Source organism: Myotis yumanensis, unplaced genomic scaffold, assembly GCF_028538775.1.
Source record: "Myotis yumanensis isolate MYYU_CA2020_CCGP unplaced genomic scaffold, mMyoYum1.0.hap1 SCAF_8, whole genome shotgun sequence".
Classification (NCBI taxonomy): Eukaryota; Metazoa; Chordata; class Mammalia; order Chiroptera; family Vespertilionidae; genus Myotis; species Myotis yumanensis.
Genome location: NW_027223759.1, coordinates 61371046 through 61387109, shown reverse-complemented (window position 1 = coordinate 61387109; position 16064 = coordinate 61371046). Strand labels below are relative to the sequence as shown.

General features: G+C 36.6%; 1 protein-coding gene across 3 annotated transcripts in view; it reads left to right on the top strand.

Annotated features, from left to right (window-relative positions):
* Positions 1 to 16064, top strand: part of RIF1 (replication timing regulatory factor 1) — a 67174-nt gene that overhangs the window by 17482 nt on the left and 33628 nt on the right. For all 3 annotated transcript variants that reach the window (XM_070423020.1, XM_070423021.1, XM_070423019.1), the window contains exons 9-18: positions 2406 to 2544; positions 5663 to 5814; positions 7714 to 7831; positions 8476 to 8649; positions 9305 to 9415; positions 10095 to 10157; positions 11549 to 11649; positions 13359 to 13445; positions 15133 to 15206; positions 15661 to 15841. In XM_070423020.1, coding sequence (XP_070279121.1) covers positions 2406 to 2544; positions 5663 to 5814; positions 7714 to 7831; positions 8476 to 8649; positions 9305 to 9415; positions 10095 to 10157; positions 11549 to 11649; positions 13359 to 13445; positions 15133 to 15206; positions 15661 to 15841 — 1200 coding nt within the window. The remainder of the gene's footprint in view (positions 1 to 2405; positions 2545 to 5662; positions 5815 to 7713; positions 7832 to 8475; positions 8650 to 9304; positions 9416 to 10094; positions 10158 to 11548; positions 11650 to 13358; positions 13446 to 15132; positions 15207 to 15660; positions 15842 to 16064) is intronic.

The following is a 16064-nucleotide window of genomic DNA, read 5'->3' as shown; positions in this document are numbered from 1 at the left end:
TATTATGGATATTAATTCATTGTCAGACCTGATTTGCAAATATTGTTTCCCATTCTGGGGGTAATCTTTGCTTTCTTTTCTTTTTTTTTTTTTTTTCTCACCGGAGGATATTTTTCTATTGATATTTTAGAGAGTGGATGAGAGGGAAAGACAGAGAGAAACATCGATGTGAGAGAAACACATCGATTGGTTGCCTCCTGCATGTGCCCCAACCAGGGCCTTGCCTGGGAGGAGCCTGTGTAACCAAGGTATGTGCCCTTGACCGGAATTGAGCCTTGGGACCCTTTGGTCCACAGGCTGACACTCTATCCACTGAGCCAAACCAGCTAGGGCTTTGCTTTCTTATTCTTTTTTTTTTAATATATTTTTATTAATTTTTCACAGAGAGGAAGGAAGAGGGATAGAGAGTCAGAAACATCGATGAGAGAGAAACATTGATCAGCTGCCTCCTGCACACCTCCCACTGGGGATGTGCCCGCAACCAAGGCACATGCCCTTGGCCGGAATCAAACCCAGGCCCTTTCAGTCTGCAGGCCGACGCTCTATCCACTGAGCCAAACCAGTTAGGGCGGTTTTGCTTTCTTGATAGCATTCTTTGATGCATAAGCTTAAATTTGATGAAGTGCATATAAATTAGGTAAATAGACAACTTTTTTTGTGTGTGTGCTTTTGGTGTCATCCATGAAGTTGTTGCCAAATTCAGTGATTTAGTCTTTTTCTCTGTTTTCTTGGTGCTTTATAGTTTTAATTTTAGTTTATAAATTCCGATCTTTGATCCAGTTTGAATTTATTTTTGTATATAAGGCAAGGGTCCAGCTTTAATTTTGCACGTGGATATTTCATTTTTCCCAGCACCATTTGTTGGACTGTCCTATTGAAAAGTCTCTAGACACATTTATAAAACAACAATTGACAGTATATGAAAGGACTTATTTGGGGGTTTCTATTTTATTCTATGTTTATTCTTATGTCACTACCATAAGTTTTAATTACTATAGTATTGTAATAAGTTTAGAAGTCTCGGAATTGTGAGCGCTCCAGCTTTATTTTTCAGAATTGGCTATTTGAGGCTCTTTGCAATTCCTTATTGAATTTGAAGATTGGTTTGTTTTTTTCTGTGAAAAGGGCTGTTGGAATTTTGATAGAGATTGAGTTGAATCTGTAGATTGCTTTGGGTAGTATTGATATTTTAATGATAGCAAATCTTTCTACCTATGAATGTGGGATGGTTTTCTACTTATTTAAGTCTCTAAATTTCTGCAGTGTTTTATAGCTTTTAGTGTATAACTCTGGCTGTCTTGATTAGATTTATTCCTAATGAGTATTTAATCTTTTAAGTGCTATTGTAAATAGAATTGCTTTCCTAGCTTCCGCTTCAGATTATTGCTGACATGTAGAAATAGAACTGATTTTCAGGTGTTGATCTTGTACTCAGACTTGTTGAATTAATTTTATTACTTCTAGGAGCTTTTTTGTGAATTGCTTGTGATTTTCTAAGCCAATTTTTTTTCTGTTAATATATTCTGTTTAGGTTATATATGGTTTATAGCCACTTATGAATTAACTAGAGGCTCAGTGCACGAATTCGTGCACACTGAAAGGAAATTAATTAGAAGGTGGCCGGCAGGGCGGGACTGGGCTAGATGGGCCAGACATGCCCTGGAGCCAACCTCCCTCAGTCACTCCCTAGCCGGCCGCACCTGGGGTGGCCGGGGCTCGAAGGGCATCTGCAGAGTGAGCGGGGTCCCTCCGTCAGGTGTGGTCCCTCGGCCTGGCCTGTGGGGGTTGGGCCGAAACTGGCAGTCTGACATTCCCTGAGGGGTCCCAGAATGTGAGAGGGCGCTCTACAAAGTTGCTGTCGCTCGGCAGCTCCTATGTTGAGCATCTGTCCCCTGGTGGTCAGTGTGTGTCATAGTTAACGGTCAGGTGGTCGCTTAGGCCTTTATATATATAGATATTTTACCTTTTTATGTATTTTTTTAGGGTGCGTATTTATTTTTCCCTTAACCATTTTTCATACCTGTTTTATTTACTGTATTTGAAAAGGTGTTTTTATTAGTTTCAGGGTTTAACGTTTCTTACTTTTTCTTTAATATTGATTCTATTTTTTTTCCCATGTACTCACTTTTTGGTATTATGTTAGTAAAATTTGTTTTTTATCTGACCTTCCTAATTTTCTCTAATGTTTTAGAAATACTTTGTGTTATATATTATCTGCTTCTTGAAGTTTTATATTTTGTGATCATGAAATTTGAATGTGCATACAGAATTTGGTACTTTAAAAAATGTTAATTCTTAAGACTTTTATGTAACTGAAACAGAATGAATTAGACTAGTGAATCATACTAGTGCCTTATGTATTGTTTCAGCAAGTAAATAACTTTTTAATGATTTTTCCTTTTTAGACCTTACATCGAAGTGGGAGTTTCATTAATTCTCTATTACAGCTGGAGGAACTGGGATTTCGTAGTGGAGCACCCATAATTAAAAAAATAGCTTTTATTGCTTGGAAGAGTTTAATAGATAATTTTGCGTTAAATCCAGGTAAGTAATATTTTAAAATTTTGAATATTTATGTTCAAAAAGTATCAAATACCATTTGTGGCACTCTTAGTACATGCCAACACTTAGTTGAGCACTTTACCATGTATCTCATTGGTTACAATAGAACTGAGGTACTAAGTATTTTTACTATTTTGGAGAGATTACGTAATTTATCAAAGGTCACAATAGATAATAGGAAACAATTGTGATTATTATGGAATAAACATATCACTGACTGAACTTTTTTAAAAAATATGTATTTTTTTATTGATTTCAGAGAGGAAGGAAGAGGGAGAGAGAGAAACATCAGTGATGAGCGAGAATCATTAACTGGCTGCCTCCTGCACGCCCCCCACTGGGGATCGAGCCTGCAACCTGGGCATGTGCCCTGACCGGAATTGAACCTGGGACCCTCCAGTCCACAGGCCAACACTCTGTCCACTGAGCCAAACCAGAATGGGTGACTGATGAATTTTTTTTTATCTTTTAGGACATTTAGAACTATACCTAATAGTAGATTAATATTAATATACTAGAGGCCCGGTGCACAAAAATTCATGCACTCGGGGTGGGAGGAGGGGATCCCTCAGCTTGGCCTGCGCCCTCTCGTAGTGTGGGAGCCCTCGGGGGGATGTCTGACTGATGGATTAGGCCCGCTCCCCACGGACATCCTTGGGAGCGCACTGACCACCAGGGAGCAGCTCCAGCCCTGTCCCCCATTGCCCCCCATTGCTCCTCTGCGGGAGGCAACTGGGGTGTGGGGCCATTGGGGGACAGCGCTGGCCTACGAGCAGCTGGCTCTGCCCCCCTGATCGCCCCTCCGCCGCTGCTGGTCGCCACTGCCCCCTGATTGCCATCCCCTCCCTCTGCCTGCTGTCACCCACTTTGGCTGGCCTGGCGCTGCCCGCTTGCTGGCCCTGCCCCCCCACCCACTGGTTGTTCCACTGTTTGGTTGATTTGCATATTAGGCTTTTATTATATAGGACAGGGGTCCTCAAACTATGGCCCGCGGGCCACATGCAAATACAAATATTGTATTTGTTCCTGTTTTGTTTTTTTACTTCAAAATAAGATACGTGCAGTGTGCATAGGAATTTGTTCATAGTTTTTTTTTAAACTATAGTCCGGCCCTCCAACGGTCTGAGGGACAGTGAACTGGCCCCCTGTTTAAAAAGTTTGAGGACCCCTGATATAGGACGTGTTTCCTTTTGATTTGCCTTAACCTTAACATCCTATTATCCTAGTGAAGGTGTTTGATATAGATAGATCGATTTAGATATATAGATATAGATATATCTAGATATAGATATAGATATATAGATATAGATATAGAGAAAGAATGTTTAGCACAAAGGTGGGTCTGTATTAGTACCTACTTAACTGGGTAATTAATCTTCAGTATAATAGATACTGTATATTTCCAGATCTAAGTAATGTGGATTTCATCCTATATTTTTTTCTACCAAAGACCATTAATTCTTTCCTCTTAATGTGTTTTATAAAGTGATTATTTGCATTGACTATCATTACTTTTATTGAAAATGTTGGTAAAAGTGCATTGCCAGGCACCAGTTTTAATTAGAAATGTCACTTTCTTTTTTTGTTGCTTATGAGCTATTAGCATGAGATAATATTCACGACTAAATCTGTTGGAATTATAAATGGTTGAATGTTACAGCATAAAATAGGAGGGGTGTAAAGAAGATGAAGTAAGTCTAGAGCTAGAGAGTCTCTGACTTGTATTATGGATCTAGGAAGTTATTAACAAATCAGGTGCTTGACTTTCTTTTCTGTCATCTTCAGTATGCCTTAGTTGCAGACTATAGGAAAGAGGGAAGGCAGAGAGCATAAATGAACTTCTCAGCTAAGCTGGCTATCTGTATTGAGCATTCTAGAAATCCACATTCATCACCACTTAAGTATCATTAGGTAGAATGGCTAAACAGGAGACTAGATAAAGAAGTCAAAATTGGGCAGCCATCACTGTTATGAATGAAAGCAGGTCTTATAACTAAAAGAAAATGGATTATTGTATGGCAGTTGGCAATCTCTGCTACAGGGTATTTTTTTTGGAGCTCATAAGTAGAGGATTTGTTCTCATAGTAGTCTGACTTCTTACTTCAAAGTCTTTTTTAAGTCTTTTTGATAAGTTACTTTAGCACAGACTGTCTTTTTATGTATTCCCAGTCAACACTCACACACTATAGACTTCTGATATAAATATTTTGCTTAAAGAATTAGATTTCATTTTTATGCTGAATTTTAATATGTAATTATTATTAATGTAGATGTAGGTTTCCAAAATCTAATGGCAACAACGGTTATAATGCTTGATAAGATAAATTACTAGCAAAATTTAATAATAACCATTTTTGATAGAATGTAATAAATGCCTCTATTTTTTAAAATAACTTTTTATTGGTTTTAGAGGGAGAGGAGAGAGAGATAGAAACATCAATGATGGGAGATAGTCATTAGTTGTCTGCCTCCTGCACACCCCCTACTGGGGATTGAGCCCCCAAACCCTGGCATGTGCCCTGACCGAGAATTGAACTGTGACCTGGTTCATGGGTCGATGTTCAACCACTGAGCCACACCAGCCAGGCAGTAAGCCTCTATTTTTTACCTGTAAAGTGGAGATGACAAGAATACAAAGCAGCTTGGACAGTTTCTCAATGTTTTGGAATATTGGGCTAGACAGTTCGTTGTGGAGGACTGCTCTGTATTGTAGGAAGTTTAGCAGCATTTCTGAATGCACCTCACTAGATGCCAGTAGTGTTCTCCATACCCTTGCTTCTCAAGTTGTAACAACCAAAAATATTTTAGACATTGACAAATGTCGCTTTATTGCAAAATCACCCATGGCCCTCAGTTTTTAATAAATAATACTTACTCCTTTTTTATTGTTGCCTTCCTAACTATTGTGGTCTAGGTGTACTGGAGTTTGTCAGGGGAAAATTTTGGGTGAAACAGGAATACCTGTTGATTAAACATTTTTTTATAGAATTTATTCTCGATAAAAAAAAAAGGACTATTGCATATTCATTCTTTAAATGTAATCTTTTACTCTTTACTCTTAAATGTTTTTACCTGGGTGCTTATTTCATTTTCTTTTAAGAAATACTATGTAGTGCGAAAAGACTAAAGTTGTTAATGCAGCCTTTGAGTTCCATCCATGTGAGAACAGAAGCTCTAGCTCTAACAAAACTAGAAGTCTGGTGGTATTTACTAATGAGACTTGGACCTCATCTTCCTGCTAATTTTGAACAGGTAATGTTATAAATGTTGATTATAATATTTTGTGTTTTCTTTCTTTAATCTTTCAGTGTTACTTTTGCTGTGTTAGCCGACACAGTATATAGAAGATCTTTTTTCTTGACAGACTTGTTCATTTTCCTTAAAGGATAAGCCCTTTTAATTAGCAAACACTCAAATATCTATTTTTTAGGGACATGAAGATTTTTAAAAAGGAATTTCAGAGGACTTAGAATATAAATGAGAGTAGATTCAATATTACTAAAATAGAAATCAAATGTTATACTGGGTAGATAACAAAATGGGATTCTTATTTTTGTTTCTCTTTTCAAGGCTACATAATGATAACCAATCATTTAAATCCCATCATTGGTTTACAGCAGTGATGGCGAACCTATGACACGTGTGTCAGAGGTGACACATGAACTCATTTTTTTGGTCGATTTTTCTTTGTTAAATGGCATTTAAATATATGAAATAAATATCAAAAATAGAAGTCTTTGTTTTACTATGGTTGCAAATAACAAAAAATTTCTATATGTGACTTGGTACCAGAGTTAAGTTAGGGTTTTTCAGAATGCTGACACGCCGAGCTCAAAAGGTTCGCCATCACTGGTTTACAGTATTGTTGAAATGATTTTACAAATTTCTTTAGCTATTGATATCCTCTGGGCATTTAAACCCAGGCTTAATCTTTTTTTTTTTTAAATATATTTTATTGATTTTTTACAGAGAGGAAGGGAGAGAGATAGAGAGTTAGAAACATCGATGAGAGAAACATCGATCAGCTGCCTCCTGCACATCTCCCACTGGGGATGTGCCCGCAACTCAGGTACATGCCCTTGACCGGAATCGAACCTGGGACCTTTCAGTCTGCAGGCCGACGCTCTATCCACTGAGCCAAACCGGTTTCGGCGGCTTAATCTTATCTATACCTCTTTGTTTTTGCAGTTAATCCCATCCTTGGTTTCTGAATTTTTTTATTGATTTGAGAGAGAGAGAGAGAGAGATGGATAAACATTGATTTGTTGTTCCACTTATTTTATGCATTCATTGGTTGATTCGTATATGTGCCCTGACTGGGGATAGGACCCACAACCTTTGTTGTATGGGGACGATGCTCTAACCAACTGAGCTGGTCTGAAATTTTTTTTTAGTTAAGTTTAAAACAGGACAGGTGCGATAGCTTTTATCTTTTTTATTGCTTATCTTGGATTTTCAATATATTTTAATTTTGGATCTGTAAGTCCTTATCTTCTAGTCTGTGTAAATATCTGATAAGCAGTGAGTATATTCTTAGAAAGGGAGACTTTAAATATACTTGAACTTTTAAAAATTTAATATAAAGGCTTTTAAACTTGGTGGAAGATGAAATGATTAAAATTGGACATTGATAGTATTATATAATTGGGACTGTAATTTTTTGAAATTCTGCCATTGTAAGGTCCTATTAGGCTAACCTTATCCAGTTGTCCAACACATTTATTGGCATAATTTATTCTCATTGGTTAGATTTGACTGGTGGGGAATGATCTTAGAAATGAGTTTGAAGTTGTCTTAGTTCATATATTTTTAGCATGTTTTAAAAAAGCTTAAAATGAGTCTGTCTGCCAATAGCATTAAAGCTCAGGTAGATGTTATTTGCAGAAATTATTCGTGTATAATTTGGAATTTAGAACTGAAATTTATAGATAGTATGCATCTAGAGGTAAATAGTTTGTTAAAAGTTTCCACTTGTCCAAATTTCAGTTTTTTCCCTGTGTATTGAAATAGCTCATAAAATTCAACATATTAAGAGAATTTATACTGCTTCTTAAAATCAACTGTATTATGCAAGGCTTTTTTAAAAAAGAAAAGAAAATTATTCAGTTTACAAATATCATTTTCCTTTTATTATTATTATTACCCTAATAGGTTTGTGTGCCTCTAATTCAAAGCACAATAAGCATTGATGCTAATGCTTCACCTCAGGGCAGTTCATCTCGACTAGCTACTTCTCCAGGCTTAAGTCCTATGACCCCTCAACACAAAGGTAAGAGATAGTCATACTTGTTTTTTATCTTTTTTTAAAAGAATGCTTTGGCTGATGGCTTTGTTCAATGTTAATCATATGAAATGAAGGACTTCATAATTTTGGCCCCCCATCACAAAGTCCATAATATATTCTCAATTGTTAATGTTTACAGCAATAATTGCATTGCATTGTTGTAGTTGGAAAAGATCAACTTTTTCCCAGTACATTATGTGAGGTACATTACAGATAATTGCATTGGTTTCAGAGCCAGTATTTTAAGGGATATTATTAAAAACAACACCTTAAGAGATGTAAGAGATGTGGCTTAGCGTGTACACCATGAAAGAAAGTTATTTGCTATTATTATTTTCTGTTAGCTGTTCTGAGCCAGAATTTTATACTTAAGTTTAAGGAATGCCTGCATAGTAATAATTCGGGCATGGATTAATGCCTGAGAATTATATTCATTTAAATGGTGTGTAACAAATAATCTTGTTCTTAATATTTAATTGAAATTCTGTGGGTTTTAAACAAAAACTTTCAACTCTTGAGAAACACTATTTACATTTGAAGGTACATTTCATTGGAAGGTAGTAACCAATATATTCATTTGGGTAGATAATTTAAACTTACATAACTTTTATTTTTTTTTTGCTTTAAAGGTGCTTCCCCATATGGAGCCTCGGTAACCACCCGGATGAACTTGAGTTCGAATTTTGGTGTAATGGCCACAATCCCCTCTATTCAACTTTTAGGACTTGAAATGTTACTTCATTTTCTGTTGGGTCCAGAAGTTTTAAGTTTTGCTAAGCAAAACAAACTTGTACTGAGCTTAGGTATTTGCTTTAAAAATAATTTCAGTTATTAAAACACTATATAACACAGTTAATTGGAGGTGATTTGATTAGTACTGGAATGATTTTAGAAATGAGTTTGAAGTTTCTTGTTCAGATTTTTTTAGCATGTGACTTTTAAAAAGCTTGAAATGAGTCTGTCTACCAGTAGCATTAAAATTCAGGTAGATGTGTCCTAGCCGGTTTGGGTCAGTGGATAGAGCATCGGCCTGTGGACTGAAGGGTCCCGGGTTTGATTCCGGTCAAGGGTACCTTGGTTACAGGCTTCTCCCTGGCCTGACCCCCGGTCAAGGCTTGTGGAGGAGGCAAGAAATCTATGTATTTCTTTCACATCGATGTTTCTCTCTGTCTTTCCCTCTCTCTTACACTCTCGCTAAAAAAATCAATGGAAAAATATCCGGGTGAGGATTAACAAAAAGAAAAAAAATTCAGGTAGATGTTATTTGTAAATATTATTTGTGTATAATTTGGAATTTAGAATTGAAATTAATTAGGGTAAATACAGTTTAATAAAAATATTTTGTAATTATGAAATAAGTAAAAGCTTTTTTAATAGAAAACATGTCAGACCACCTAAAATTTTATATTGTTTATTTCATAAAGTGGTTTTACAGCGTTGTCTCTTTTTTTGTTCTAGAGCCTCTCGAATACCCGTTAATCAGCAACTCTTCTTTTTTTTCCAAATATGCAAATACACTTATCACTGCTGTTCATGATAGCTTTGTTGCAGTTGGAAAAGATGCTTCTGGTAACTAAGAGAAGTTTTTAAAATTATTTGTTCAAAAAGCAAATAGTTACATAGTGTCACCTATTATCTAGATTGTGTTGTAAGATATAGTTCATTTAATCTGCACAGCAATCTTCTGTGTTAGTCAGTTTTGCAGATGAGAAAATTCCATTGTTCTGTAAGTAAATAACCTGTGCAAAGTCACCTAGTAAATGGTAGGGCCATGAATCAAGCCCAGACTCTATTGCACCACCATCTACACCTAAACTCCTTTATTCAATAGCCTATCAAATGAAGAGAATAAATTTCATAAATAAAATAGTGTGCCATTTAATTGGCTTAGGAAATTTTTTTCTTGTGGTTTTTAGGTATTCTGATCTTTGTTTTTTGTTGTCTCAAAAGTTTAAGATATTGAATACAGAAAATACAGGTGAAGGAGGGAAAAAAAGAATTAACTATAGTTATATGACCCAGTGTTAATATGGTACAGTCCTTAAAAAAACAAACCAACCACATTTATTGTTTTAACAAAAATAAGGTGATAGTATTTTATAAACTGATTAATTATAAAGTTGAGTATTACAAGGAAAATTATATTATAAATTAAGTATTGCTCAATTTCTTTAGTATAAGGATGAGAGGAGTGCCATTATAGTCACATCTACTTTGTTCTAAAGTACTTTACGTTTTATTTTGACAGATGCAGTTGTCAGTGCTATTTGGAAAGAGCTAATTAACTTGGTAAAGTTAGTTATTGAATCAGGTAAGCACCATAATACTGATCAAATGATTTTTATAGCACTCAGTGAATTATTTGGCTTTTATAAAATTTATTTTAAAATAATTTTTTGAACTATAGCTTCCAGACTTTAGTTTTTAACAAAGCACTTAAAAATATATATATATATTTAAAAAAATATATATATATATGATTTTCAATGATTTTAGAGAGAGAGAGAGATGGATGAAAGAGAAAAATTGATTGGTTGCTTCCTGCACGGCCGCCACCTGGGCATGTGTTCTGACAGGGAACCAAACCAGTGACCTAGGTGCATAGGACAATGCTCAACCAACTGAACTACACTGGTCAGGGCACAAAGCATTTTTTGGATTTAGTGAAAAATTAATTTTCATAGCTCTCTTAAATGTATATTTTTATCCCTGAAAACCTATACACACACACACACACACACACCAGGGGCCCAGTGCACAAAATTCATGCACTGTGGGGGAGGGGGGTCCCCTCAGCCCAGCCTGCCCTCTCTCACATACTGGGAGCCCTCAGGGGATGTCCTACTGACGGCTTAGACCCACTCCCTGCTCCCCTTGGAGCTGGCTCTGCCCCTGCCCCCTCTGATCTCCAGCTCCTCCCCTGCCCCCTTCGAATAGCAGCTCCGCCCCATCCCCCTCCTATTACCGGCTCCGCCCTTGCTTTAGGCCTGGGCAGGGGTTTTAGGCCTGGCTGAGGCTTTGGCCTGGGCAGGGGCCCCCTTGGCTCTGATTGCAGGCTCGGCCCTGCCCAGGAGCCCCCTGGCTCAGGCCCTTCCTAGGCTGCTCAGGGCCCATTTGGGGTCTAACTCAGAGTGACCTGGGTGCCCGATGATGTTCCTGGGACCCAGGCCGCTGGGTGACTACCTATGCAAATTAAATAACATCTTAGTTGGGTTAATTTGCATACTCGCTCCTGATTGGCTGGTGGGTGTGGCTTGTGGGTGTGGTGGAGTAACAGTGATGGTTAATTTGCATGTTTTTCTTTTATTAGTGTAAATGTAAAAGCTTAAGCGACCCAACAACTGGTCACTATGATGTGCACTGACCACCAGGGGGCAGACGCTCAGCACAGGAGCTGCCCCGTGGTGGTCACTGTGCTCCCACAGTGGAAGCACTGCTCTGCTGACTGACAGGCGCCAGATGCAGGGCCCATGGCTGGCAAGTGCTGCTGCGGTGGCGTGAGCCTCTCCTGATCAACTAACTGGGCGCGAGCATGTGGCAGGCACAGCAGGGCCGGGATGAGTGGGAAGAGCAGGCGGCGTGCCGGTTTCAGCCCAGTTCCTACAGGCCAAGCCAAGGGACCCCACTGGTGCATGAATCCGTGCACCAGGCCTTTAGTACTTGTATGTTTAGAAGTACATTCATGCTTTTACTTGTTCATAGGTAACAAAAAAGAGAGACCAGGTTCTGAGGTTTTGACCCTCTTATTAAAATCTTTGCAAACCATAGTGAAATCGGAAGTATTTCCTGTATCAAAAACACTGGTAAGTACAATACCTATATGCTGGTATTTAAAAACGACTCTTTGAAATTGAATTTTATATTGCAGATCAGGATTTGGGAAAACATATCAATATTAATCATGAGTTTGGCCATGTAATAAATGCTATTCCATTGACTTAATAGTCGTTTGAAAACAAATAGTAATGGCTATAATGTCAACTATAAAAATCTTTCATGATGAGAAGAAGGATAAGCCACAGAGAAAATTAGGTAAAGGACAAGAAACTTGAAGAAACTTGGATGAACACTAATTTTATGACAAGATTGCTAAGCTTCACTAATTGTTACTTTGTACACTTAAGAAAATGTAGTAATCTTATGGATCTTTTGCATTTTAAATGAGTCTTTTTTTTGTTTTGTTTCTAAGTCCTCACCCAAGCATATGTTTTTCATTGATTTGAGGGAGAGGGAGAGAGAGACACACACACACACACACAGAAAATATCAGTTGGTTGCCTTCCACATAGGCCTGGGAGATTGAAACTGAAACCCTGGTATGAGCCCTTACTGGGATTCGAACCCGCCACCTTTCAATGTATGGGATGATGCTCTAACCAACTGAGCCACACTGGCCAGGGCATTAAATGAAATCTCTTTAACAAACATAATGACATTGATATTAAACATCTCTTTTATCATATATAGGAGAGTAGAAAAAAAGCTAATTAGATAAACTTTTTATAGTAGTAAATCTCCCCAAATAAGCTGCAGATGGAGCAAACAATACCCTTGCATAAAATCTGAGTCTGCTTCCTGTATGTGTTGTGACAATATCTAGTATGGCAGTCGAGCATAGTGGTTAATAGCAAGGGCTCTGGATCTGGCTAGGTTAAATCTCAGCCTATTGATTAGCTGAATGAAGTAGGGCAATTTATTTTTCTTGTCTCTTAAGAAAGAATGCAGTATTTTCACAGAATGGGTTGATATGTACAGAATACTCCAGGAACAAAGTAAATGAGTTAGCAAATGCTATTTATTATCATTAGTATCTGCTTCAAATGAGTATATGTGAAGCATATTTTCACTAATAACAGTTATGTCACTTTTGTTATATAGTTCAGGTTAATATCAGTATAGTGATATTTTGGGTCAACAGCTTGCTAGACTGTCACATTTGAGAAGCATGTCTTAGATTCAGCTTTTAGTTAGCAATTCTTAGAAATACTTGCTTCTGGTACTAGTGAGTACATAATTCATTGAAGAATTTCTTTTTGTAATAAAAAGCTAGAAATAGCCTCAAGAGCCATTAATAGAAAAAATGTTTGCATAAATTATGTATGTTCATATAGCAGTTAGACGTGTCTACATATATTGATGTGAAGACTCCACAACACAGTCAGATGAAGGTCATAGTATCTTTAGTATAATATCACTTGTATAATGGTATAAAAGTATAACGGCCACATCTAGAAGATGTTTCTTGGTATACTTACATATATGGAAATTTAGATGTTCTAGAAAAATAAACTCTAAACTCACATTAGTTATTCCTGGAAATAAAGAAGGACTTTGTCATTTTAGTTTTTATATTTCTGTATTTGAACTTTTTAAACTAGTGCAACATTATAATGACAATATATTTAATGAGAGTATAACAAATTGTTCAATTAAAAATAGAGAATACTATGTAGATTTTTACTATATAAAGTACTATATGGACCACTTATAATAAAATCTTTGTCTTTCTTAGGTCCTCATGGAAATTACAATTAAAGGACTTCCTCAGAAAGTATTAGGTTCACCAGCATATCAGGTTGCTAATATGGATATTCTTAATGCAAGTATCTTAAATGTTATTATATGATTAAAATGAGCCAAAAAGAAAAGTTCTGTGATTTCCCTTTCTTCAAATAGCGAGGCTTAAGTTGTAAAATTTTGAGAAAATTGGATTTGCTGATTATGTTAAAGAAAAAAATGATAGAGTAATAATGTAAAAAATTAAGTATGTCACTATTAAGGGGACTATTTTCTGGGGTTAAAAGGGGGTTTCAGAAGGAAAGTTTTTTATTTGCTTGGACATAATAATAGTGTTGGTTACCATTACAAATTTTGCAAGTTTAGTAACATTGGCTAAATTGTGAAAGGTGTACTTAATATAGGCAGAATATAGGTATTGTTGGGCCAGCAAGTTTTAAGTTAATAATTTTTATATCTGGAATCTGTCACCATTTCTCATTATACATGGAACAGCTATGGTTAAAATAATAAAGAGCTTGATTCTTTGGTCAGTTTATTCAAATACATTTTTATCTTTTTTGTCATGTATGTCATAAGTTAAATTTTGTAAACCTTAAAAGGATCATGTTTCACATAATTATAGAAAACAAGTGTAACAAGAATATTCTACTCTTTTTTTTTTTTTTTTTTTTTTTAATTTTTCGCTTAAAGTATTACAAAGGGTATTACATAAGTGTCCTTTTTTCCCCCCCGCCCTTGACAAACCCCTACCCTCCCTTACCCCCCAGTGTCTTATGTCCATTAGTTATGCTTATATGCATGCATACAAGTCCTTCGGTTGAACTCTTACTCCCCTCCCTCCTGCCCCCCAACTCTCTCTGGCCTTCCCACTGCAGTTTGACAATCAGTTTGAGGCAGCTCTGCCTCTGTATCTATTATTGTTCAAAAGTTTGTAATGGTCTTTATTATCCATGAATGAGTGAGATCATGTGGTATTTTTCCTTCATTGACTGGCTTGTTTCACTTAGCATAATGCTCTCCAGTTCCATCCATGATGTTGCAAATGGTAGGAGTTCCTTCTTTTTAACAGCAGCATAGTATTCCATCGTGTAGATGTACCACAGTTTTCTAATCCATTCATCTACTGATGGGCACTTAGGCTGTTTCCAGATCTTAGCTATGGTGAATTGTGCTGCTATGAACATCTGGTTACATATATCCTTTCTGATTGGTGTTTCTGGTTTCTTGGGATATATTCCTAGTAGTGGGATCACAGGGTCAAATGGGAGTTCCATTTCCAATTTTTTGAGGAACCTCCATACTGCCTTCCATAGTGGCTGCACCAGTCTGCATTCCCACCAGCAGTGCACAAGTGTTCCTTTTTCTCCACATCCTCTCCAGCACTTGTCGTTTGTTGATTTGTTGATGGTGGCCATTCTGACAGGTGTGAGATGGTACCTCATTGTTGTTTTGATTTGCATCTCTCGGATGATTAGTGACTTTGAGCATGTTTTAATATGTCTCTTGGCTTTCTGAATGTCCTCTTTTGAAAGGTGTCTATTTAGATCCTTTGCCCATTTTTTGATTGGATTGTTTATCTTCTTTTTGTTAAGTTGTATGAGTTCCCTATAAATTTTGGAGATTAAGCCCTTATCAGATATGACGTTGGCAAATATGTTTTCCCAAGAGGTGGGTTTTCTTGTTGTTTTGTTGATGGTTTCTTTTGCTGTGCAGTATTCTACTCTTTATAACAAGAAGATTGACCGAAATCTCTCATCTTTCTTCAGGGAACGCCTGCTTTATTCTTAATTCAATTAATTTTCAACAATAATCTCTTGGGATGTGGTGTAGAAGATGAAAGGTAAGTTAAACTGAAAATATTCTTTTAAAAAAATATAGATTTTTTATTGATTTCAAAAAGGAAAGAAGAGTGAGAGAGATAGAAACATCAATGGTGAGAGAGGCTGCCTCCTGTACCTTCCCCCTACTCTCTGCCCCTCCCCCTGGGGGATTGAGCCTGCAATCTGTGCATGTGCCCTGACTGGGAATCCAACAGTGACTTCGTGGTTCATAGGTCGATGCTTAACCACTGAGCCATGCTGGCTGGGCTGAAAAGAATCTTTGTTTATCTTGGAAAGGTGGCTTTGTTATGAATAAGATTCTCTGGGTTAACAATTTATATTAAATTTTGTCAAAAAATAAGATTTAGAATTCATTTATTGTTTTTTTGTTATTTTTAGAATTGTGTTGCAGTGTAATGAATGTATTTTGGGGAAACGTACAGTTTATTTCATGGTTCAAAATTTTCTCTTCAGGTTTTTTCTTAACCTGGAAACACTTGTAGGTTGTGTTCTTTCTGGTCCAACTTCACCACTAGCTTTCAGTGACTCTGTTTTAAATGTTATTGATCAAAATGCAAAACAGTTGGAAAACAAGGAGCATCTCTGGAGAATGTGGAGTATTATAGTCATTCCATTAACCGAATTGATTAATCAGGTATGATAAAAGTCTGCTACATATTTATGTTTCTCCCAAGATTTAAGGAATTTTTTTTCTTGTTAGAGCATTTGAATAAATGAATAGAAGCTTGCCTTTGAATAGAAGGTGGTAGATATTTTTCCTGTGATTGGTTCATTTTCTACTTTTAAGATTACTTGATTTCTTTTCATTGCATTTCTGCCTTATTGTTCAATAAAGTATAATTTAAGGGGGACTAATC